This window comes from Mugil cephalus, chromosome 23 (assembly GCF_022458985.1).
Source record: "Mugil cephalus isolate CIBA_MC_2020 chromosome 23, CIBA_Mcephalus_1.1, whole genome shotgun sequence".
Lineage (NCBI taxonomy): Eukaryota > Metazoa > Chordata > Actinopteri > Mugiliformes > Mugilidae > Mugil > Mugil cephalus.
This window is the reverse complement of record NC_061792.1, coordinates 3,713,634-3,738,660: the sequence shown is the minus strand read 5'-3', so window position 1 is coordinate 3,738,660 and position 25,027 is coordinate 3,713,634. Positions and strand designations below refer to the sequence as shown.

Here is a 25,027-nt window from a genome sequence, read left to right as displayed (position 1 = left end):
CCCGTCACGCCTTTTGAAATGATGACTCATACCTAGCAATGGGGTCAACCGCACCTTGGATAAGGTTTGTGTCCAGTCCTTGATCAGAGTTCTCTGAGAATATCCTGGAATCACTCCTAACCTAGGAATTTCTTAGGCTAAGTTAGGGGCTCTCTGAGAGGACTCTCACAGTCTTTAGGAATGCAGGTCTTGGCTTCCAAATTCACTAGATCCCAAACTGCATCAAGGGATGCACTGGAACAAGCCTGATCCAACTCATCAGAGCGCCCTACCCTGAGAGGAACTTAATAATGAGCAGATTTGTCAATGGGGACTAAAATGAATCAGTGTATACAGTGGACATGACACTGATGCAGTAATAGCACATATCTGCCCTCCTTCTCTTTCGACCTTCCTTCCTTTTACTTCTACACATCTCTGTGCGCTGTGAATATTTCACATTCATTCATTAGTTGGAAGATTTGTCATCGCATTCCTGGGCTGGCCTAATTCGTCTGACCGTTTCCCCTGCTCTTCTCTCCTTTAGGTCCCTGCATCGGCAGTTTGTTCCACATGGCCGACGATCTGGGCCGCGCCATGGAGTCACTGGTCAGCGTGATGACGGACGAGCATGTGCCGAACAGCACGAGGCCCTTCTGCCCTTCTGATCCCGCCTTCTAACCCCACCTCCCCCCCTCCCCATCCCCCCTTTCCCTCCCACTTTCCGTCCCAACCTATCGCATGCTTTTTCTAGTCAAAACAACTGGATTGGAAACAGTTTACAAAGAGAATACATAACGTCTATTTTTGTGAAGGATTGCAGTTCCAGCAACGGTGCGTTTGAAAAACAACAACGAGAAAAAAAAAAGATAACATACTTGTAGATTTCAGTAGTTTCTTAAAGCGTCCTGAAGTTGTTTTATTAACAGAGGCTGGTTTTTAAACTTCTATGCAATTGTATAAAACGAGTTGGGTACTTGGGGGGATTTAGTGGGTGGGCGGGGGCGGGGGGGACACAGAGAAAGATGAGATACAAATACGTGTGTTAAGTGTGGTCGTATATTTGCCATCTCTTTGTAATTGGGGACACGGCTAAAGCATTTCAGACATTTGTATCCAAAAACAAAAAAAAGAAAAACGAAAAAAAGAGATGATTGTAATCATAAGGGTGCTTTCTAAGAGGAAAATGTCTTTCTATAACAGCGTACACTACTGTCAAGGTAATGCAGGCATCCTGGATCTTTACAGTACGTTGTCTGCGAGCCTGAGTGTGTGTTTGTGTATGCGTGAGTGTGTGTGTGTGTGTGTGTGTGTGTGTGTGGTGCCTAATTTCCATATTTACATTACAGGGTTTCAATTATATTTGACTTCATCCACTCATTATTTCCGTTCCTGTTATTCGCCTCTCTATGCGTCGGCAGTTTTTATGACTGCATTTCTTCGCAGCGCGGTGTGCTGTGTTTGCCGAGGCGTTGCTCGCAACTCGAAAACTTTTTCCCTTTTTAAATCGGACGCAAATTTCAAGGCTAAGGTTGTAGCTGCACAGCGAAACAAAGGCTGGAGGCGTTTTTTAAAAAGAAATGGTCCGAGTCTGACTGCCTGACTGTCCGGCATTTCCCTTTTCTGTTGCAATTTTCAGTTTTCAGTAGACCCTCCCTGCTGTGTCTGGGAATGTCTCAGGTGTATCCAGATAACGCTGGAACAAAGGCAACTGGTCTTTCTTGAAGACGTTTCCCCACTCATCCATGTAGCCTCTTTAGTTCTAAAAGTGGGGAGTTTGGGTTTAAGCAGAAACATGTAGGGATGTTACCTAGCAGAAACTCGCTTGACTAATGTCTGTTTAGTTTGAGGGTTAAGGTTAGAGTTAGGGTTCTCCAATTATCGGTACGATGACAACCCATTATCTGTCAGAGGTTCCGGTCTCAATATGTGAACTCCCCAGCAGTTTAAAACTGAACCTTACTTGGCGAAACGTCTTCAAGGAACCCTACGGCCCTGTTCAAACCTTGCATTAAGATCCAATCCAATCCCGTAAAAAAACGGATGTGGACAACCCTAGGATCCATTTGAGAGATCCGACTGACCTCATTTGGAGGTTCACACGTCCTCTTGTAGTGTGACCGCAATGCGTCCTGCATCAAAGACTGCCGGGGTGCTCCTGGTTCAGCAGAGTTTTCCCTCATCCAGAAAAAGAAACAACCATTACTGGAAATGAATGCCCATAGAGGAAAATCTGGATTTTCTGTGCACATCTTTTTGCTACAACCTTAGCTCCGTACCATCTGTTTATTAAATTTCAACTGCCAGATTTCCGCGATACGTCCCAATTGTTGCACTGAAACGCGTATAGCGAGCGATTTTATTTACACGTCTATCCATGAGATGCTCTGTTGAGCCTTTTGAGTGCACACAGTACACCGTGCATCAGTTTTTATTTTCCCCCCCTGTCAGCAATACTGTAATAGGAAGAATGTTATTTTAATTAGAATCTGAGCACAGTGTGATAAAGGCTGCTATTTTGAGATATGTGTTAAGGAATTCTTCTGTTTGAATGGTTACAACCAAGAAATATTTTCATTTCAAAGCGGTCCGGTAATGTAAGCTCTACCTCGTGGGGATGTTCAGAAGTTCCGAGGCGGTTTCTCTACTGTACTCAGTCTCCTCTCAGATTATGAATTGATTATTGGTGGCTGATTGGACGCGTTGCTGCACTGTAGGAGCCTCCGGGCTGAATGTTTCTAATGCATTCGCTGCATTTCTCAAGTCTGTCAGAAAAAAAAAAGAAAAAAAAAATGAAATCTGATGAATCCATGTGCACTACTGTCAAATCTGGTGGGACATACTAGATCTTTGTTTTTCTGTGTGGAGGGAGCGTTCATTCTAGTAGGGTGTTACATTGTTGGTTGAGAAACAAAAAAAAAGCAGTTTGGTTTTGTTGCTGTGTGATACTAAGCATGTGTGACTAAATGAATCCATCCTTATTTAATGTATAACCACTCAGAGAAGTCCGCGACAAAAGTCGCGCCCAGCGTTGCATCGGGTTCTTGCAGCATGATCCAAGAGGTTCCAAGTAAAATGGAATTATTTGTTGTTGTTTTTTTTTTTCTTCGTTTCTAACGTTTGTGTTTCATTCTCACGTCATTTATTTTTCAAATAATGCATCAATACTTCACAACATATCAGAATCCACCAAATATATGCCTTACTACTGTATTATAAAATGCTTTACTGTATATCAATAAAGCACGCAGTTATGTTGATTTGATTGGTCTCTTTTATTTGCTGCATTTGATTTCCAGTAAACGGCGACAAATGAAATGTCCTGCAGTTCAGATACAGAAAACATGTGTGTTCTCAGTGTAGTAAAACTCTTCATATGGCAGGTGCATTGCCAACAGAATCCAACAAAGGCTTTAAGCAAAGTTATTAGCTCCAGCTTCAGACTTATAACTCATTTTTTTAAGATAATCACTCCAAATTTTGACAGTACTTGCTACTCCTGGCTTTTTGGCTGAACACTATGCGTTGCTCGGCACATTCCCCTCAGAGTGTGGCGGAAAGACCTCATCCTGTACGCGTACAGGATGGGGTTTATGGCTGAGTTGGCGTGGGAAAGCAGGACAGCCGAGAGTATGACTGACATGGGTATCCCACACTGGGGGTACAGCAGCAGGACGCAGTTGATGAGGTGGATGGGCATCCAGCACACTGTGAAGAGAAACAGAACCAGGAAGAGAGAGTGAGCCTTCCGCAGATCTTGCCGAGTGCGGACTTTCGATTTGGCCCCTTTGAGTTCCCCCAGCTGGGGCTCAACTGCAGCAGATCTGGTGCTGAAATTGGTGGAGGCAATTGTAAAGATGGTAGTTTCGGGGTCAGGGAGAGACACAAGAGACACAGTTCCAGACACTTTTCTATCTGTCCTTGTTCCGGTCCCTATATCTGATCCACTTCCTGCACTGTGCCGTGCAGCTGACCTCCCCGTGTCCTCTGTCCCAGTTCCAAGGCTCCCCCTAACCGCAGCCCTTCTGCCGTCTGTGCTCCTCCTGGCCATGGCGATGCACCTGAGCTGGCGGCGGACGGTGAGGAAGATGTGGCCGTAGATGATATACATGGCCACCAGCGGCACCAGGAGGCAGCAGAAGAAGTTGAAGTAGACCATGTTCCTCATGTCCACCACACAGGTGAAGATGCAGTAGCTGGAATGACGGAATTCATTCACACATGAGCCTGCCTTGTCATTTTGACTCATTTATACATACTTGCATTTGCCCTTACCCTGAGTCTGCAGGTTTTTTGTGCCAGTCCATGAGGGGCACAGAGCCGGAGATGGCTCCAAAGACCCAAGTAACAAAAAGGGCCAGCCAGGCAGTCCTGGGGCTCATGATACGTTGGTACTGGAAGGGTAGGAGGATGGCCATGTAGCGCTCTGCTGCCACTGCTAACAGGCTCAGGATGGAGCTCTGGAAGAAGGAACATTTTTTTAAATTTAACAATTCAGTGACCACAACAAGATACTAAATTCTCTAATTTCTCCTCCATCGCCTGTCACTCTGGGTTGGGATCTCCAGTCCTGCCCCTGATTGGTTCTGCTACTACATCTCAAACAGAAAATTCACTGTTTCCATTGCTAGTTCCTCCTCCACACCTGTAAATATTACATGTGGGGTTCCACAGGGCTCAGTTTTAGAACCACTTCTCTTCAGTCTATTCATACTCCTGCTAGGAAAAATTATCCAAAGACACATCTCCTTCCATTGCTACGCTGATGACATGCAGATCTATTTCCCTCTCCTCCTCAAAGTCAGACTGACATCACCTGAATAAAAAACTGTTTTAATGACAGGAAAGACTGGTTGGCTCAGAACTCAAAACAAGATAAAAGTCTTACTCTTTGCAAACGTTACCCCCAGGTTATTAACAAGGTCAAAGACAACATTTCAAAATTCTTCTGCCTGTTCATAAATCCCTCCATGGTCTCGCTCCCTTCATATATCACTGAGCTTCTCACACCTTACACCACCACCAGAACCCTCAGATCCTCAGACCGTGGTATGTTGGCTGTGCCATGTTCAGGGGAGAAAAAGGCAGGGGACCAGGCCTTTTCTGTTGCAGTCCCCCGACTCTGGAACAGCCTGCCAGAAACTATCAGGAGCTCTGACTCTGTTGAGGCTTTTAAGAAGCACCTTAAGATCCATCTTTATTCTTTGGCTTTCAATGGCATTTGATCTGTTTTTTAATTTCTCATCTGGTCAATAGCTTTTCATTTGGTGACACAGTGATAGTTGATTCATTTCAGTTTTCAGGTACTTGATACAGGCACATGAAATGGGGTGTACAACCTCTCAATTGCTCATTATGAAAGGATACACCATTTGTTTCTGTTTTAAGAGCCGACAACTGGACTTTTGAGGACCTGGTCAGCTTTCTTTCTCAAGGTTGTACTTAATATACTGCAGCTGAATACAGTTGTACCCAGTTGTACTCATATTGTTCCAGCGCATGGAATATAGTAAATTGTGTTGACCTTGTCTCTTAGTGCTGGTATCACAATTGGGTGCCATATGCACTCACACCAGACGCATATTAAGCAACTGAACAGCTCCTGATACCACCTTACAAACAAGTTCTGACAAGAAGAGCTGATCCCTCGGAGCTGAGTTTAATGAAACAGCTTGCCTCTAGTCCATGCTAAGGGGATAAGGCCATGTCCTAGATTTGCAGATTGTTGTGGCTGTTTTACAATCCTTAAGTTCACCTCCCCTCCCCCCGCCTATAATATCCATACGGTTCACTCCTCTGTTCTTTGGGAAGTTCATCGCAGTGGATTTGTTTGTACCTGTGTGAGAAACATCAGGACGCTGAGGAGTAGCAGGCAGAGGGGTAGGTCATGGTGAGGTTTACCCAGGTCTGTCAGCACAGCACAGGGAATGGCCACCAAGCCCACCAAGATGTCTGCGACCGCCAATGATACCTTCACATATAAACACATAAAATACACTGATGAAGAATACATGTTTGGTCATGTTCACTTGTACCATTTTAGTGAAGCGACTCAAGAACTACTGGTAATCTTCTAAAGAGTCGGGGCAGTGGTACCCTCATGTGACACACGCTAAGTCTGTTTCTGAACTTCCGAGTTGACAGGCACAGTAAGTTTGGGTAAGACTAACGAAGCAAATTCCACGTGGCTCAACAGCCTTTTTGCAATGGAAATGCTTTAATGGCGAAATAGAGGGAGAAAGAGAGAGTTCAAAGGTGTGAAGATGGATGCAGAGATGGCTCTGTTTCTGCTTGATGGGTGGGTCCTCTCTACATGTTGGGTTTAATTCTGGCAGCACTTACCCACAACCTAGATAACATAACTACAACTTCCTAAGTCATTATTTGTTCCTGTCAGTGTTGTTGCTGGGAATGGATCACTGTAGGTATAAACAAACCAGTGATATGACAAAATAAATCCAGTCCTCCTGTTCTCCTCACCAGGAAGTAATTGGTGATGGTACGTAGCTTCTTATTGAGTGTGACGGCCAGACAGACCAGAAAGTTGCCAGTGATGGCTAGCATGGCGATGATGAACTCAGTGGCAATGTAAACCCCTTTGAGATCAGGTTGGATTGCAGATGGCATGTCTGCCATACAGATATCAGGGGTTACATTCATGGTGAGAGGGTGACAGACCCCACAGACATGGAAACTCTGGGGAAAAAAGATGCACATTATTAGTATTGCTGACTGTTAGGCTTGTGCTACTTTTTGACAAATGTCTTCATCAGGATAAATCTGTAAGGGTAACCCAGAAGCCTAGCTTAATTACATATCAAACAAAACCTACCCACTGATACAAGTTGTGCAAGTGTGTCGGCAGCCAACAGTATGACAGACAAATTACCCTTGCTTGATGTGACATTGCCAACAGGTTAAATTGTGGTTAGGTTTAGGTATAAAAGCAACGTAGTTAACTTCAGAGAAAGTTCATGGTTTGAGTTTATAATAGCCTGTTAGAGTTATAACACTTTGGTTGCCATGGTTGCAATAATAATAAAATAAGGTTAAGCTTAATGATTAATGACTAAAAGAAACAACTTTTGAACCAACAAAAACAACAAGAAACAACTGTGTGAACACAGTTTTGAAGACCCATCCATCCACCCCAAGGTCCTCCAGTTGCCGTGGTTCTCATAACTGCAGTAATTACTATGGCCAAAGGCAGGCATTGTCCTGTGAACAAATCCATATATAATTTGGGGGACATTATAATCAGCCATCAATTGACACCACAGTCTTAGCATCTGTCTTCAAAAGGTTTCACCCCCGTTCACACCTTGAGATCCGGGTCTCTGGCCCAATAATGGACTATCACTGTACTATTGACTGGAGAAGGAAGACAGGACTAATTATGAAAGTTACAGGTGGACAATATCCTCAGATGTTCCTATTCAAACCTCAACTGGCCCCCTCGAGACTTTTAGAACTGAAGGGGCTACCTGGATGAATGGTGACATGTTCAAGAAACCAGATGACCTTGTTTCAACTTGTTTGTTTGTTTGCATACAGGAATTAAAGTTCTTTATTTTGGTTCTCCTTTGAGTTCAGTGAATCTGATTCTAACCAGGCCAAGCATAAAATCAAAAGGAAAGAAATGAGGGGAAGAAGGGGTCATGGGAATGGTTCTACCTGTGTTCTCAGGTTGGCTATAGACTTTGAGTACACAGTGACTCATGTCGTGTCTGCCAGTCAACACAGCGTGTGCTTCCTGGATAAAACAAAAGCTCAGATCAAATCACAGCTGTGTTATAAACTCTATCTATCTCCCTATCTGTCTGTCTATCTATCTATCTATGTTTGAACAAGATTAGCAGCTTTGATTTTCTAAACGGAAACACAAGTAGAACAAAGATTTTACAAATCTGCTGTTTAGTCAAGTCCAGGTTTGACAAATGTCAATATGGATCACGCATGAATGAAGTAAAAACAAATCCAGCTTGTAAATTTAATTATTAGAGCTGTGCATATGCATCTGCAGTGAGCCATGAAATCATGAGTTCTTGCTGAATTGCAGAACCCCATATTGGCACTTTCAGAAATAAGCAAATGCTTAAGGCACTAAAAGTAATCTTGGAGAAGTTTCTGAATATGCTATAAAGTATTAGTAAATGAATGTGTGGGTAGTGTGAGAAAAAAAAAAAGAGGATAGGGGCTCAGTGTATCATATACTGCTTTCACAATGAAAATAGCTCGTTGCTACAGGGTTTTATGACCAGAATCAAGCTGTCTTGGTGGCTGCTAATGGGCTTTCAGACTGCCAGGAGTCACAGGTCTGATCTTCTGCTCTAAGAGCTGCATGCCTGTTTTTTTCCTAAACAATGGACAGCATGGACGTCAGCAGGTCCAACGTTAGCATTGTTGTTTCATGCATTGCAACTTTGCCCCTTTGCAAAGTATACAAACTCAGCACAAACTGGAAAATATCCAAGCGCTGATGCTAGTGCCAGTGCCAGTGCCACAAGTTGGGACTTCCTGACAATGGGCTAATTCGCATTTGCTCTTCCATGAAAGGTCGTGTAGCTACACATTTGATTTGTTTGATTGAAATAAATGGGGAAAAAAAATCCCTACCCTTCAGAGATCGGTGTCAAGGACATCAACAGCAATACTGACCAAAACTATGTTTTGAACCGGAGTGAGCAGCTCTCGCAGCCCTGGAGCTTCTACAATGACAATGTGACAGGGTTGGCCAGTGACGAAATCAGATGACCAGGAACATCAATGTCATCGGGTAATTTAGCAGGACGATGCTGGATGCGTCTCACACTGCGGGCGAGCCGGGCCAAGCTGCTAAATTCCTGGGTCGATTGAAGGGTCATTTCACTCGGGAAGAAATGCCGCAGCAACCCCTTCACACTTTACTGACTTCACTTTAATATAAACTTCATCTCTTTATAATGGTGAGATCAGGATTCAGTGGATTCAAAACTTGTGACTGAAGATAGTTGTTTATAACTCAGATGCTTCTCCGATGATACTGCGCCACTAAAAACATTCTGACCATCTACAGTGCTTAAAACCTTTCCACAAAGGCACTCATGTCACAGTAAATGTCTTGGAAATTTTTTTCTTTAAAAGAAAGGAAACCCTAATGGAGGCCAGCACTCACTAGTGTGTACACAACCTGTGTAACTTGTTCTACAAATTACACACATGGCTTAAACACGGGACGGAATGGACTTAATGAAAGGAGAGGCAGACCATGGCCTTTATCCCTGCTAACTGACTTGTAAAAAGTGTTCCTGATAAGGGACAAAAACAGTGACTCACTTACATACACACAACAACACAGATCCTTGCATCACTGTTTACACACACTGATATGGATTCAGAGTGGCTGCCGGTTGCTGTGTAAACACACGGATGCGGACATAAGAGTAAAACTGGCTCTCTAACATAAGTATCCGACTGCATTGGTTTCAGGCATTCATTATTACACAGGATGATATCCGAGGCAAAACACATTTAGAAGCCCAGTCCAACTGAAAAACCGACCAGCAGGCTAGCATTCAGCTACCCACTAGCAACCAACAAGAAGGCACCAGCTAACTAGCCTAGCCAACAGCAGTAGGCTCACATCATCCCTTCCCCAAGAAGGGTGAGTGGGAAATGTCAGCGTATTTAACAATCCTGACAGTAGGGTTTCGGTAAGAAGTAATGGGATATGCGACTACATTTCAACTAACACTTCTCCCTTGTGCTGAGATTAGAAACTCAGTCCAACTGAATTGACCAGTAGGCTAGCAGTCAGCTACCAACTAGCCAATGAGGCACATCAATGATATTTTCAAGTTGGCATCTACCTTCCCTTCCCTTCATGTTTTGTTAATTTAGGCCCTCAACGGTAAGACACTTGAGAACTATCTGTCGTTGTGAGCCTATCGCAAATGAACAAAACAAGACATTTTGAGGTTGTATACCTCTGACAACCAGTCTCGGTTGTACAGGCGGTTTATACTTCTGCATTAAATTGATGCAGAGGCTTTGGAGACACAAGAGGCACAAGAGGTACGATTGGTCTGGTTGGTAGTAGCTTGTAATTTTAGTATTTCTGGTTTCTTCACTAGCTCCACAATTTTTGCATTGTTTTGGACTGATAAAGAATCAGTAAGGTTAACTAAGGTAATTTGGAGATACAGACTTTGTATGACTCATGTTTGGCGAAATTTTGACAAAATTTGTCAAAAGTTTCAGTCACCATTGCTGAAAGTGAAGAAGGAAGTAGAAACAAAAATCAGGCCCAACTGGCAAAAAAAGACACAGCGCCAACTAGAGTTCTTGAAAATTTAGATCATATTGTAGTTTCATTACGTATATAATTCGTTCCTGGAAATACTGAATAAAAAAAATCCACTATTGTTAGAAGTCACACATTGGTAACAATGCTGCAAATGCAAGTGCGATTCTGATGTTATTCACAAGTAAATCTTGGGTTGACTCAAATATAAATCTGAGGCATGAAATATATAGCTTTCCTTGGAAATTCAGACTACTCATCCTTTAGCTGAATAAAAGTATTTAAGCAGTATCTTAAAGAGTTGGAGGAGTTACTTGGCAAAATAAAGTGCCATAAACCAACATGGCTCCAGTTGGTGTCAGGATGATCACTCACCTGCGTTCAGCGTCTGCTGCAGTGATCCCAGTTTGGAGGGCCCACAAATACAACATGAGGCTAATACCCAAGAGGCATCAGGGCTTTATTGGAGCAAAGCAAATAAACCAGGGTTTAACCAAAAACGTAGCAGAAGGAGGTCAGATTGAAGCAACGCCCACTTCCCCCCCATCCATCACTTTCCCATCCATCTTCCTCTCCCTTCTGTTTCCTGTCTTTCTTGTGTCAACGATAGACATATATAAATAATAATAATAAAAAAAAAGATAACACAGAATGCGTCAGGCCTCGACCCATTAATTCGTTTGTTGCCACGGCGCTCCAGACCCAGATGAAAAGTACATACGCTTTGACGTTAGTCTCCAGGTGGTTTCTGACAAAAGCAAACAGCTCACATTCAACTTCAGATTGTGTCCGCTTGAGCTGCGCTGTCATGGAGTGAAAAGATGTGAAAAACATGCAACTGAAATAATGAAAAAAAGATGTGTGTGCGCAGAGGGATGAATAAAAGAAAGTGACCATGTGCAGTGGTTACAAACATACAGTTCAGTGCACATGTGTGAGTGTGTTTGATATTATTGTTGATGCATGTGAAACTGGAATTTGTAGCCTATGTATGTGCCACTATTGTCCTTTATCAGAACTTTACTGAAAGGCTGATTGTGAAAGACTTCTTTACATGACATTGCTTATCCAAGAATTCCTTTAACAAAAGAAATATAAATAAAATAATAAGAGTGATCTGGGCTTAGCTATCATTCATCATATATAATTTAAACCAGTTTTTTCACAAGCAAGGAACACACCACAACAATGACAGTTTACACAGAGAGGATGGATGTGGGGGTTGTCCTTTCAGGCTTGGCTAGAGTAGGAATTGTATTATGTCATTTCAGTTCCAGACAATAAACAATACATTTTGTGAATTTCAAGACTGTATATTGTGGCAATATGGCATCAATACACCAACTAAACCCCATTTGACATCTTGTAAACTGCTCAAACAGCCAAAATAATGATAATAAAATCAAATTCTCAATCATACCTAGAGCGTTGTGATGCGTAGTAAGGAAGCATAGGAATCAAACAGAGGATATGAAGTCTGGGAAAAAGAGGACCCACAGACAAACGCAACGCAAATTCAATGTTCAAGAAAGTTTGAGGCTCTAGAAGAACAAAATCCCAGACAAGTTTGAAATTGTTTCAAAGTTTGAATATGACACATTTTTAGGTCTCAAAAAAGGGCGTGTCTGGGAAAAGGAGGATGTCTGGTCAACCTAGTCTAATAGGTCCCTAGTGAAGTGGCTCACACCACCATTGGCTACATCCGTGGGTTACGGTGCCTTTGTCCCGCACTGCCCTAAATGAGCCTTAACAAATAGAGATGGGATTTACAGCGTGGCCTTGTGGATCTGTTCTTTTCAAAGAGCTGTTCAAAAGATTTTATGATGCCTTCCTTGAGGTAAGTCATTCCATCTGAAAAAGAACGATTGAGACGGATCAGAATCATTCAAAGTTACACATCTCACCAATATATATATTCTACTGGTGGCCTATCTGAGTTTGAATTGCCAGCCACACACTTCAAATAAAGCTGTCTTTGGATTACATTGGGTATTTGCATATGAAACAAGCACTGGGTGTTTACTCTGCTGCGCTCCTTCCCCCTGTGTACAGGTGCTGGCCAGTAAATTAGAATATCATCAAAAAGTTGAATTATTTCAGTAATTCCATTCAAAAGGTGAAACTTGTATACTGTATTCATGCAATGCACACAGACCGATGTATTTCCAATGTTTATTTCTTTTAATTTTGATATTTATAAGTGACAACTAATGAAAACTCCAAATTTGGCATCTCAAAAAATTAGAATATTGAAAAGGCCAATGAAAAAAATGTTTTTTTTTAGAAATGTTGGCCAACTGAAAAGAATGAACATGAAAAGCATGCGCATGTATAGCACTCAATACTTAGTCGGGGCTCCTTGCCTCAGTCACTGCATTAATGCGGCGTGGCATGGACTCGATCAGTCTGTGGCACTGCTCAGGTGTTATGAGAGCCCAGGTTGCTCTGATAGTCGTCTTCAGCTCCTCTGCATTGTTGGGTCTAGCGCATTGCATCTTCCGCTTCACAATACCCCATAGATTTTCTATGGGGTTAAGGTCAGGCGAGTTTGCTGGCCAATCAAGGACAGGGATACCATGGTCCTTGAACCAGGTACTGGTGGTTTTGGCACTGTGTGCAGGTGCCAAGTCCTGTTGAAAAGTGAAATCTGCATCTCCATAAAGTTGGTCAGCAGCAGGAAGCATGAAGTGCTCTAAAACTTCCTGGTAGACAGCTGCATTGACCTTGGACCTCAGGAAACAGAGTGGGCCAACACCGGCAGATGACATGGCACCCCACACCATCACTGACGGTGGAAACTTTACACTGGATCTCATGCAACGTGGATTCTGTGCTTCTCCGCTCTTCCTCCAGACTCTGGGTCCTTGATTTCCAAAGGAAATGCAAAATTTGCTTTCATCAGAAAACATAACTTTGGACCACTCAGCAGCAGTCCAGTCCTTTTTATCCTTGGCCCAGGCGAGACGCTTCTTACGCTGTTTCTTGTTCAAGAGTGGCTTGACACACGGAATGCGACAGCTGAATCCCATGTCTTTCATGCGTCTCTTCGTGGTGGTTCTTGAAGCGCTGACTCCAGCTGCAGTCCACTCTTTGTGGATCTCCCCCACATTTTTGAATGGGTTTGTTGTCACAATTCTCTGCAGGGTGCGGTTATCCCTAGAGCTTGTACACTTTTTTCTACCACATTTTTTCCGTCCCTTCGCCTGTCTGTTAATGTGCTTGGACACAGAGCTCTGCGAACAGCCAGCTTCTTTAGCAATCAACTTTTGTGTCTTGCCCTCCTTGTACAAGGTGTCAATGGTCGTCTTTTGGACAACTGTTAAGTCAGAAATCTTCCCCATGATTGTGGAGCCTTCAGAACAAGACTGAGGAACCTTTTAAAGGCCTTTGCAGGTGTTTTGAGTTAATCAGCTGATTAGTGTGGCACCAGGTGTCTTCTATATTGAGCCTTTTCAGAATATTCTAATTTTCTGAGATACTGAATTTGGTGTTTTCATTAGCTGTCAGTTGTAATAATAAAAATGAAAATGAATAAACACTTGAAATATATCACTATGTGTGGAAGGAAAGTATACAGTATACAAGTTTCACCTTTTGAATGGAATTACTGAAATAATTCAACTTTTTGATGATATTCTAATTTACTGGCCAGCACCTGTATGTGCGCAAAAACAAAAGAAAGGCTTGCAATTGTGACTGGGTTCCCAGCGTTTGTTTTGAAGAGCTGGTCAATAGATTCAGCTCGTTTGTGAACCTCACATTTATACTAACAAGGCACAGGTGAAACTAATAAGGAAGGAACACAAGAGGAGAAAGCATTCATATAATCAATTCAGGGAAAACACAAACAGAAAGTGAAGCAAGGCATGGAACACTAAGGAAGAACTGCAGGCGAAACCAAACAAGGTCACGGAATACATTCAAAAACTCAATCTCACTAAGAGAAAGACGTTCTGGAGTTAATACCATGACACAGAGCACAGGTGTCAAACACATGGTGTGCTGGCCAAAAGTGCAAAAATTACATAAAAGGCTGCAATTTTTCAATGAAAATAAATGTTATTCCTAATTTGTCCACTGTTTTAGTCAAAGAAGTGAACAGAACACAACACTGAGACTAAACAGCATACACCAATGTGCCCAAATTTTTCTTTTTCTTATTGTGTTTTTTTAAAGTCATCTTTTTTCACATCCAGTTCCTTTTCTATTTCTAAGTGCGAGTACAAGTGGCAATACATTTTTAGTTAAAATAAAAAAAAACTAAAATCAAATTGATATTTTTTTTTTCTTTTTTAAGTGTGTCTTTCTGTTGATTCAGACACCACAGTGACGTGATAGTTGGCATTAATGTAAGATAAATTAGTGTATGTTTTTATTCTGAATTGATTTATCACTGATATTATTGTAATCAATAAATTAATCATGTTTTTTTTTTAATGATACTCTGTACTGCTGCTTGAGAGTAAGTTCTTGTCTTTAGCCACTAGATGTCGCCAAACTGCTCTCTGGTTTGTTTTGAAAAAAAAAAAAAACTCGACCCGGAAGTTTTTACTAGTCACGTGGTAGGAGTTTAACGGGCTGGCGAATAGTGCACGTCAGGTAGCATGTTTAAAAAATATCTCTTTTGACATTTTACTTTGAGGCTGTAGTGGCGTTATGCGCCGGGGTTTGTTCGAAGAAGAAGTCCTACTGGGTTAGCCTCGCCTGGAGACATGTCTGGGTTCAGCGCGGAGCTAATAGACTATCTGGAGGGGAGGATAACTTTTGAGGAATTCGACAAAAGGAGAGACGAACGAAAAACCAAGGTAATGTAGAAAATGCGTTTTGTCGGAGCTTGTAAATGCTGTAATGTGGGCTGAATTTGCCGAAACGTCTGAAAGCTCACATGTATCATGCGGCGTAAATGCAGGTGAATTGTAAGAGTGGCTTCTGAAGGAGTTGGAACTTGATGGCTATTACCTAAACTAGCTGAATTCACTCAAGGTGCATTACATTTCTTGTGTGAAAACATACCCAAAATTCCAAATGTTAAATGTGAGGTGCTAAAGTTGCATTAGTTATTAGGCACCAGTCAGTTTCATTTACTATTCTCCTGAGACAAAAATGTCCACGTCCGAAAACCTGCTATAAAACTTGACGGAATAATCATCATTATACTTTTCAAATCAGTCTTGGATATGACAAAGATCATCTAAAATATTGACTTGTTTGCATTATTAATTTTTTGTAGCATCAGATTTATTGAGCTCTTGTGACCTCAGCGGACAAAATTGTGCCATTAACTTCCATTATAACCACATTTTTTTAATATCTCAGCCATGACACAATAAAACCATTCATTTTGGAATATTAGGGTTTCATTTATGAGAAAAATTGTCAAATTTGTCCCGTTTTAGTGTTCATCATAATCAGCCATTTCCCCATTATAAGGCCTATGCATAAAACGTTTGTTATTTCATTTATTTTTCTGCTTGTGTTTGTGTTGGCAGGCTATTATTAGTTTGTGTGTCTTTTTCAAGAAAATAAAAACACTGACTGCACTTTTCTTATCATCTATCATCTATTATTTTCTCTTCTCTCACTATACATTCATTCCTGTGGTACTACGGTAAAGCATGTTATTAAATGTGTCCCTCTTGCCAACTTGTCCCATCAACCTGCAGGTAGTTATCCATTCCTACCCGAATGTATAAATCTCCAACCCACTTCTGAAACCTCTAATACTATTATACCAGCTAACTTACTGTTATTATGACTGGCAGTTTCATACCAATATAAGAGTAACTGCACTCCATACAGCCTAACCAATACACATTTCTACTATTTGTATTTTGATTCTTGTCTCTATCCTTTCTGGAGCTCAAGATTTCTTCCTGATAACGTTTTTTCTTGCCACCTTCACCTTAGCGCATGCTCTGAGTTCTTTATGTTCTTTAAGTATTTTGAGACTATTGGAATTGTTATTGACGCTAAATAAATATAATTGAATTGGTGGCTGAAGAATCTAAAATATAAAAGATGTTCCCGTTTGCTCTTACTTAGAAAATAATAAAAAACAAAGAACAAATTGAATGAGTGCCATTCTTTACATCCATATTCAAACTCGTTTACTATTGATAAGAGTTATTGTCAGAGTGTTGAGTCTGTCGTAATGAACATGTCTTCTGTCTTCTTTCTTTCGACCAGGAGTCGGAAGTGACCACTGAAGATGCGGATGATGACGCGCAGCCTTCCACCTCGGCACAAACCACGGCCAAAATTGGTAAAGATAATGTCTATCTATCAGTAGATGGAGTTTGAAATATACATTCGAAATGACATGTGACAGCATGGTCAGGTGATGATCAGTGTCATGACTGAATTATGGTTAACTTTATTAGTAACACAAGTGCTTTATTTGTAGATAGACAATTTAATATTGGGAAAACATCATAAAGTGAATGCAGTACGCAACAGTTTACAGGTTTGGAAATTATCCAGCCTTGAATGTATTAAGGTGATGGTGTGTAGAACTTTAGTGACATCTAGTGGTGAGGTCGCGGAATGCTGCCACCGAGCACCAGTCCTTTCGCCCATCATTTTTACAACATGTATGAAAGACTAGAGCATAAGAAAAGTGAAAAGCATCCATACTTATCATACTTTGGAAGTGAAAGATCAGCTTCACCACCCCAGGGTCATAAAAATGATGATTATTATTACTGTTATTCACTTTATTGTTAAAAGCAAAAATACTCTAGAGTTCCTGTCCCCAGCTTATAAAGTACAAACTAACATTGGGTGACCAGCTGGTCAGATTAATCAATTTAAATATATTGAACCAGCTCTGAGAACTTCTGATTGGCATTTATTCTTGTTTCCTGACATTTTGCAGATCCAACGATTAATTGAAGTGTAGCGGGTGAATTCATATACAAAGTGTTTGCAGCCTCTAATGTAGCTTAAAAGGTTAGAAGTATCCAGAAATACCCCTCTCCTAGATGACTTGTATAAAGTGTGACAACATCTAAATGACACGCGTCTGCTCTCTTCTCAGAGGACGGAGTCAGCCCGGGAGTCCAGCTGGCGTTCGCCTCTATACTGGGAGAAGCAGCAGAACCACCGTCTTCGGAGGAGGATGACGAAGAGGAAGAAGAGGAGGACAGCTTAAGCTACGTCGACGACGATGAAGATAAGGACTACAACTTGGAGGAGGGGGAGAAGGCAGAGGCGGACGGGGCGGAGAAAAGGCAGAAGCGAGGCGGGAGAGCAAAGGGCAGGAGGAGGAAGAAGAAGGCGGAAGGGGAGCAGCAGGAGGAGGAGGAGGAGGAAGATGTCACGGTGGGAGACGTGTTCGCGTTGGAGATGGAGCTGAATCGAGAAAACAAGAAGATGATGAAGGTGGGGGGGGCGGAGTCAAGGCAGTGTGAGCTGTTCCACTTATTTCCACTGTGAGGTGTTTTGACTTAACGTTTTTCTAGGGGAGACGCCACGGCAGCAAGCTGCCCCGAGCTCTTAGAGGCCTGATGGGAGAAGCCAACATCCGCTACGCTAGAGGAGAGAAAGAAGATGCCATCCTGATGTGTATGGAGATCATAAGACAGGGTATGAAACAATTGTTCATTCACTTTTACACTTGCAGGCAGATAGGTGAACAGTTCTGGATGACAAGGCCAGTATTTAATATTCTGTAGTAAAATTAGAATCTCCTCCTCCTCCAGCTCCTCTGGCCTATGAGCCTTTCTCCACGCTGGCTATGATCTATGAAGACGACGAGGACATGGACAAAGCGCTGCAGTTCGGTCTGATCGCCGCCCACCTCAACCCCTCCGACTGTGAGGAGTGGATCAGACTGGCTGACATGTCTCTCGAGCAGGACAACATCCGTCAAGCCATCATCTGCTACAGCAAAGGTCAGTCTGACCCCAGCTTCTCACAGCCAGACCTATCGGCGGAGAGTCAACGCCGGACGAACGGCAGCGCCCATTATCATCAAGAATACAGTGACGGGAAAATCAAATCTGCACGTGCACAGGCTTACATAATGCGAAACTGTGCGACATAATTTGATCATCCGCGCCCTAGGAGTGCGGCCTGGCTGCGCTTTAAACCGAAGCTTACACAAAAAAAAATTATACAAAGCCATTGCCAGGGTAAAAAGAGTTGGTAAATCAAAGTGCGGATATCCCTAGCCAGCTGCCTCTTCTCTCCGTCTTGCTTTGTCTTCCTGTTTGAGCTTTAGGTTTACTGTTTAATTCACAGACTACTCGTCCTTTAACGTTACCGAACAAGTAGGGACCATAAAAATGTAGTAGGCTGTCAAGTCTGTCCTACTATAGGTTCCTTTTTCCATGCCCGGATGACTCTCTTGATGGCACGAATGGGACCTACACAAATATTAAACTCAATGCTGAAGCTGGTCAGTTTACCCCTCATCCCGTTTTTCCTCAGCCATCAAGTACGACCCCACCAACGTGCGCTACCTGTGGGAGCGCTCCAGCCTCCACATGCGTCTGGGAGAGCACAAACAGTGCATGGACGGCTACCGCAGGATCCTCTCCCTGCTGCCGCTGGAGGATGGAGAGCACTTCATGCAGCTCTCCAAGGACATGGCTAAGTATGGGTCAAGTATAGAATACATATGCACACATTTCATCGTCAGGTACGGGAGTATTCCTCAGGCTTACCTGTGCATACGTCTGGTGTCCTGTTCAGGAGCTATTACGAGAGTAATGACCTGCCCTCAGCTCTGAGCGTGATAGAGGAAGCTCTTGCGCGACATCCCAGCTTGGTCAGCGATGACTTCATCAACATGGCAGCTGAGCTCTACATCGCCAACCGCCAGTACAACAAGGCCTTGCAGGTACGCCTTTGGGTGTGCAGTGAGAGCATCCCAGTGTCGTTCAACGAATGTCTGTCTTAAAGAACGGTTTGTTTGTCTTCCAAGGTCTTGGTCCAGTTTGCGGGCATTGTTTTAGTCAGAGCCGAGTCGACGTCGGACGTCGCGGTGCCAACGCCAGAAGAGAAAGTGGAAGAGAAGATGACAGGGGAGCAGGAAGAGAAGAACGAAGAAGGCGCAAAGTCAAAGACTGAAGCAGAACTTGCAGCAGATGAGACCGGTGTGCTCCCATTTGCAGAAACACTATACATTTTACTCTATGGGTTTAATAAAGAGATAGTTTACCAAAAATAGTGGAATGTGAAGTAGGTGTCATTTAGCTCATCAAATGTGTGACCTGCCTCATGACTAGGGAAGCACTGATACCAGTTTGATCGGTTGATACAACTGCACCGAGTTCTACTTTATAGCTGCTTATACTATACTCACAGAATGTGGGGTTATATTACATAACCAACAATGATCGTACAGGTAGATGGTATACGCCAAAGTTAGACTGCTATTAACAGGGGGTCTGAGTTAGATGATATAAACTATTTGGACATTTTAAACATCAGAACTCCTTACTTGACTCTCTACTTGAAATTGTAGACCGGAAGGTTATTATTTTGGTCCTTCCAGAGGTAATAGAGCACTTCTTTGAGATTGAACATATACTGATGTACACATACATAAATCTACATATATAAGTTTAAAAAAAATCTTAGCTAAATTGGTCAGGTCTTTACATTCTATTTTGAACACATCTAAGATGGCATATGTTGACGACAATAACAGACTATTTACTTACAGTCTACTATATCTCAGGCCTGTTTTTGTTCATAATGTCTTTATATAAACAGAAAAAGAGCAAACGGAAGGGGTCCGACAACCTATCCTTGTGGAACCCCATACATCATTTTGAATCTACTAAAAAAATGTCTTGTTTACGCTGGAGTGTAATACAGCCCTACTTAACTTTTAGGATGTATTGTGGCTCGGGTCAAAAGCTAAGACAGAGTAGCATAAGCGTATAAAAAAATCTCCCCCACACTCTTCTCCCTCACCACAGAAATCCTAATCAGAGTTGTCGAGTGATTGCGATTGATTGATTGTGTGTGTGCCTTGTCTACAGGTGATATAACTGATATACAGGTACCAGACAGCGTACCAGTGGACCTGAGGGCCAAGCTTATAGTCTGCCTCATCCACCTACATGTCTACACCCCCCTGGAGGTAAACATACATGGTTTTCATAATAAGGGACAGTTGAAAAGATGATTTAACTAAAGCAAAGCATTTTTCATTTTTCACAGGGCTTGGTGTCGTCACTAATGGAACAGAGTCCGGAGGAGATCGGTGACTTGTACCTGGACGTGGGTGAAGCCTACCTGGAGGAGGGCGAGTACTTGTCTTCTCTGCCTCTGCTGTCTGCCCTCGTCATATCTGAGAAGTACAACCTGGCTGTTGTCTGGCTGCGACATGCAGGTAGGACCGATGGAAAGCGAGCACTGTAGAGATCCAAACATCTTGTGTGTTTTGGAATTTATTGCAAATGTTTTACACAACATTAGGCCGTTACAAGGACAGCTTATCCCTGAATATTTTTGGAAACATCACATAACCGTCAAGCTCATAGCAACCTGGCTGTTGCTTGGAGCCGCACTATCAACTACAAATAAATTGTTAAATACCCTCATCACTTCCCTGTTGCAGAGTGTCTGAAGGCTCTGGGCCACATGGAGGCGGCAGCTGAAAGCTATACCAAGGTGGTGGAGATGGCTCCGCAGCACCTGGAGGCTCGGCTCTCCCTCGCCACTCTTCAGCAGCAACTGGGCCGCATGGATTGCGCCCTGAAGGCGCTGGAGTCCATGTACGATAGCGACACATTGGCTCAGGATTCCTCCGCTGCACAGAAGGCAAGGACATTTTTACTAGATCACATACATTTGAGTCTCTAATAGTTATGCCGCCTATGGGCCATGTCAGGCCATTGCTGAGCATATGTAACCTTAGCGTTTGTTGCATGTCCTGCATCGTTGGTGGTTGGTGTATTGACTGATGCATGTATATGTGTATTTGTAGGAATTAAAGCTGCTGCTGCATCGCTCCACTCTCCTGAAGACACAGGGACAAATACAGGACTACCTGGATGCTATGATTACTATGATCTCCATGTTGTTAAAGGTAACACACTTGCATTTCACTCCCATACGCAATTTCTTTGGACTATCACGTACATTTTGGAAAAAAAATGTTACCCAGAAAATGTCAAACTAACACTGCTTTGTCTTTCTTGCATGCTGTATGTAACAAATTGTGCTGACTAATGTGTATGTGTGTTAAAGGTGGCCATGCAGCGAGCGAAGGTGTGCGTGCGCTCTGTGATTGTGTCGGGCAAAAATCACCTGAGGCTGGTGAAGGTTGAAAACATGCTGTCGGAAATTGCCGACCACGAAACCGCATATTTAGACAACACTGGTATGTATTTTTAATATAAAGTCAGCAGATCTTCGCTGGAGCATAATCGGTTCCCAGTGGAGCGGTTCCAGACAAAAAAAACAAAACAAAAACCTAATAGTTTTGTCTTCTATGGGCCATGAACATTGACTGTAATGCGTGACACACCAAGGTGACAGTCAGTTGTGGTCAATCCATTGGTCAGCATCTATGACCTTAGTTTTTGTGGATTGACCATTGGCACTAGTTCAGCAAGTTGAATCAACCTTTGTCCAACAACGAACTAGAGTAGTTTTGTTGTGAACAAATTTATCTCCACTGTGCTCCAATGACGATGCTGCTGTTGATCACCTAATAAAGCCCACTCAAAGAATTTCATTGGCTCAGCAGATCTTTGCCAGAGTATATCTGGTGTTGAATAACTCCTAGCTAATTTCAAAATTTCCAAAGAGCCGGAGATGAGGTGGGTATATATTTCCTGTAGTTGGACAAATTAACACGCCTCAATTTTTAAGCTATCCTCAAGTGGCCATTGGAGGAACTGCATTTTGTAGCACTTCAGAGTTGGTGTCCATCGCTAGCTTGTATCCAGGTAGCGATGATTCCCTTATGGCATGTTCCTGTCATTTTGCTCAGGTAAAACCAACGTCATGTCCAAAGAGGACTGGTGGCAGCTGCTGGTGAGTTGCATGCGGACGTTGTGCGAGGTGAAGCGCTACGAGGAGGCGGAGCTCCTGGTGGAGTCGGCCATGGAGTTCTACTCCTTCTATGACAACAAACCCAGGAGGAAGGAGCTGGAATTCTTTGGCCTGTCCGCCACCATCCTCGACCGCAACCACTACAAGGCCTACAACTACATCAGGTAAACTGACATGTACAGTCCCACCAGATGGACAATATTGAAATTCGAATGGCTTTTTTTTTGTAAAATACAAACATTTTCTTTTTCCTGTTAACAGATTGATGCTGATGGAAAATGTGGACCTGCCTCAGCTTTGGAATATTTTCAACCAGGTATGTGTCCATGCCAAAATGTGTACTTTCAAGAGGGTAATCCAAAAAATGTTCGCCTATACGACAAATGTCCAAACCGTGCTTTCTGTCCATCACAGCTGACGATAACTTCCCAGCACCAGCGCCACCATCGGTTCTGCCTGCGTCTGCTGTTAAAACATCCCAACAACCACGCCTTGTGTGTCCTCTGTGGACACAACGCCATGGTGTCTGGGAGTTTCAAACACGCTCTAGGTACGCAACAAATATGTAAAAATACGTAATTTAACGTACATTCACGTATCGGTAGAAGTGAGTGTGCACATAGAAGTAGCAGTCTATGATCACAAAGTTTTGCCCTCAGTCTTCCTGCGTTCAAATTTCTGTTTGTGGTCTGATTAGACCAAAATGGACCTTTTTGGCGCACTCCAAAAACACCGTCTCCATCATGAAGCATGGTGGTAGCAGCATCATGTACTATGTTCTAATAAGCCAAATTATGGTATTTTGACCCTGATTACAATTATAAAAAACACTACCATGTGATCCTGTCTTGCCTTTACCAAGTCACTCACATATTTAAACATTGTACGATTTCAGGCCAGTATGTACAGGCCATCCAGACTCACCCTGACAATCCGCTACACAGCCTGTGTGTGGGTCTCACCTTCTTCCACATGGCATCTCAAAAGTACGTTGCCAAGCGACACACACTGGTGCTCCAGGTACGTTTCTCTTTTTGATTGCTTCTTGGCTTTCCTATTACCAACCATTACCTATCATTTTAAAAACGAGCCCGCACCTTTTCAGGGTTTTTCCTTCCTTTGGCGATACGTGGACTTACGTGGAGTGTGCCAGGAGAGCATGTACAACCTGGGCCGAGCCCTGCACCAGATGGGCCTCACTCATTTGGCCATACATTACTACCAGAAGGCACTTACGCTACCTGCTCAGAAAATGGACGTGAGTAAACCTACGACTTAAACAATCGCTTGTTTTGCAACGGTTCAGTGTTGTTATATCTGTTCTCACCACCAATCCCCCCTGCAGGGCATCGCGGACGATCAGGTTGATCTGAAGAAGGAGATCGCCTTCAACCTCTCGCTCATCTACCAGGCCAGCGGGAACATGGAAATGGCCCGGCAGCTCATCAACACGCATTGCATCGTTTGACAATTCCTCAACGTCCTCGCCCGCATTTTGGACGTTGGGTCAGTTCAGTGCTGGCAACTGAATCACTGTGAATATATGGAGTTCTCAGAATGCCTTATTAATAAATAAATACATCTCTAAATACTGAAATAGTAAAAGCTGAGAAAATTCAAAAAATCCATTTAAAGACCACTTATACGGCTAGTACGACTTATTTAAGATAACTTAATGGCCTGTGAATCGTGCCGGCTTTCCCAGTTTACTGTCCTGTTGTAGCCTGGTATTAATGACTATGTTTCAACCAATAGAAAGAAAAAAAAATACTGTCCTGTTGGTTCGTCCTACAACCAATCAGCCATCTTTTGTTTTTTGTGACCCCACGGCAACTCTTTTTCCGTCATCTCATAAAGCCCACCCAAGAGATTTGATTGGCTCGGCAGATTTTTGCCGCATCCTAATCACTTTTCAACGGAGTAACTCCAGACCAACTCTCCACTGCAAAAATATTTTTGTAAATAAATATTTATATTTTGAGATACGTTTGTGTATTCTTATTTATTTTAAAATTGATGTCCTTTAATGATTTCACACGGGTTTAGTTTAGTTTAGTGTATGATTAAGGCAGCATTTGTCCTCCATATAAAAATGTCTCTTTGTTGCAAATTTTACCAAAAACATTATGTAGGGGTATTAAGCGGTAAAGATGTGTGACCTCATACTTTCATAGTAATTACATGTTCATGGCTTTGGAAGTACAGATGGTTATTACTTCAATTTGTTTATCCATGTACGAGGTGTCTGAGACTTCCATTTTATTTATTTATTTATTTTTTTTAAAGAAGTTCTATTTTTGTTTTAGTATGTTGTAGTGTAGTGTAGTGTAGTATGTTTGTGACTTTTACACTGTCGGTTTAAACTATATAAATATGTATTGTTTCTTTGAAGAGGGCAATGGGGTTGTTTTTTACAGTAAGTGTTGGGCAGACTTTCTCTTTGGTCTGTTGCAGGGATTAAGGCGCTGGGATTATTTATCGGACCCCTCCCTTTCTTTCGTCGGAACGTCTGCTTCCAGTGTCTTTCACCACTTGGTCCGTGCTCTTCATCTAGGCCAACCAGTTTTATGTCACTAATCCCCTATTTTGACAAGCCCCCCCATGTGTTATTCACTCAGATTTTAAAATTTAGATGCCTTTCTTAAACTGTGTCACTGTACGTATGAAATCTGTGATTCACATCATTTTAAATTGAGTAACTTCTAGTTAACGGTTCTCCAATCCATTGGCCACCATTCATTATTGGTCAAT

General features: G+C 42.6%; 3 protein-coding genes across 13 annotated transcripts in view; 2 read left to right on the top strand and 1 right to left on the bottom strand.

Moving 5' to 3' along the window:
• Nucleotides 1–3,239, top strand: part of dmd (dystrophin) — a 281,198-nt gene extending 277,959 nt beyond the window's left edge. For 10 of the 11 annotated variants that reach the window (XM_047576965.1, XM_047576970.1, XM_047576967.1 and 7 more), the window contains one exon: nucleotides 527–3,239. In XM_047576965.1, coding sequence (XP_047432921.1) covers nucleotides 527–660 — 134 coding nt within the window. In that variant the 3' untranslated portion in view covers nucleotides 661–3,239. The remainder of the gene's footprint in view (nucleotides 1–526) is intronic. The other variant, XM_047576969.1, reaches the window with a different exon arrangement.
• LOC125001113 (adenosine receptor A2a-like) lies at nucleotides 2,752–6,620 on the bottom strand. Its single transcript, XM_047576971.1, has 5 exons — nucleotides 6,460–6,620; nucleotides 5,816–5,950; nucleotides 4,255–4,439; nucleotides 4,041–4,175; nucleotides 2,752–3,803 (listed from the first exon to the last, which is right to left on the bottom strand). Exons 1-5 carry the CDS (start codon nucleotides 6,613–6,615, stop codon nucleotides 3,473–3,475), a joined length of 942 nt encoding a protein of 313 aa, XP_047432927.1. The 5' UTR covers nucleotides 6,616–6,620; the 3' UTR covers nucleotides 2,752–3,472.
• Nucleotides 6,621–14,810: 8,190 nt separating this feature from the next.
• On the top strand, nucleotides 14,811–24,259 carry gtf3c3 (general transcription factor IIIC, polypeptide 3). Its single transcript, XM_047576121.1, has 19 exons — nucleotides 14,811–15,066; nucleotides 16,448–16,523; nucleotides 17,298–17,641; nucleotides 17,722–17,845; nucleotides 17,962–18,153; nucleotides 18,692–18,857; nucleotides 18,956–19,103; nucleotides 19,188–19,359; nucleotides 20,254–20,354; nucleotides 20,435–20,606; nucleotides 20,835–21,037; nucleotides 21,204–21,305; nucleotides 21,467–21,599; nucleotides 22,215–22,440; nucleotides 22,538–22,592; nucleotides 22,691–22,826; nucleotides 23,172–23,296; nucleotides 23,382–23,534; nucleotides 23,622–24,259. Exons 1-19 carry the CDS (start codon nucleotides 14,974–14,976, stop codon nucleotides 23,742–23,744), a joined length of 2,844 nt encoding a protein of 947 aa, XP_047432077.1. The 5' UTR covers nucleotides 14,811–14,973; the 3' UTR covers nucleotides 23,745–24,259.
• Nucleotides 24,260–25,027: the final 768 nt, after the last annotated feature.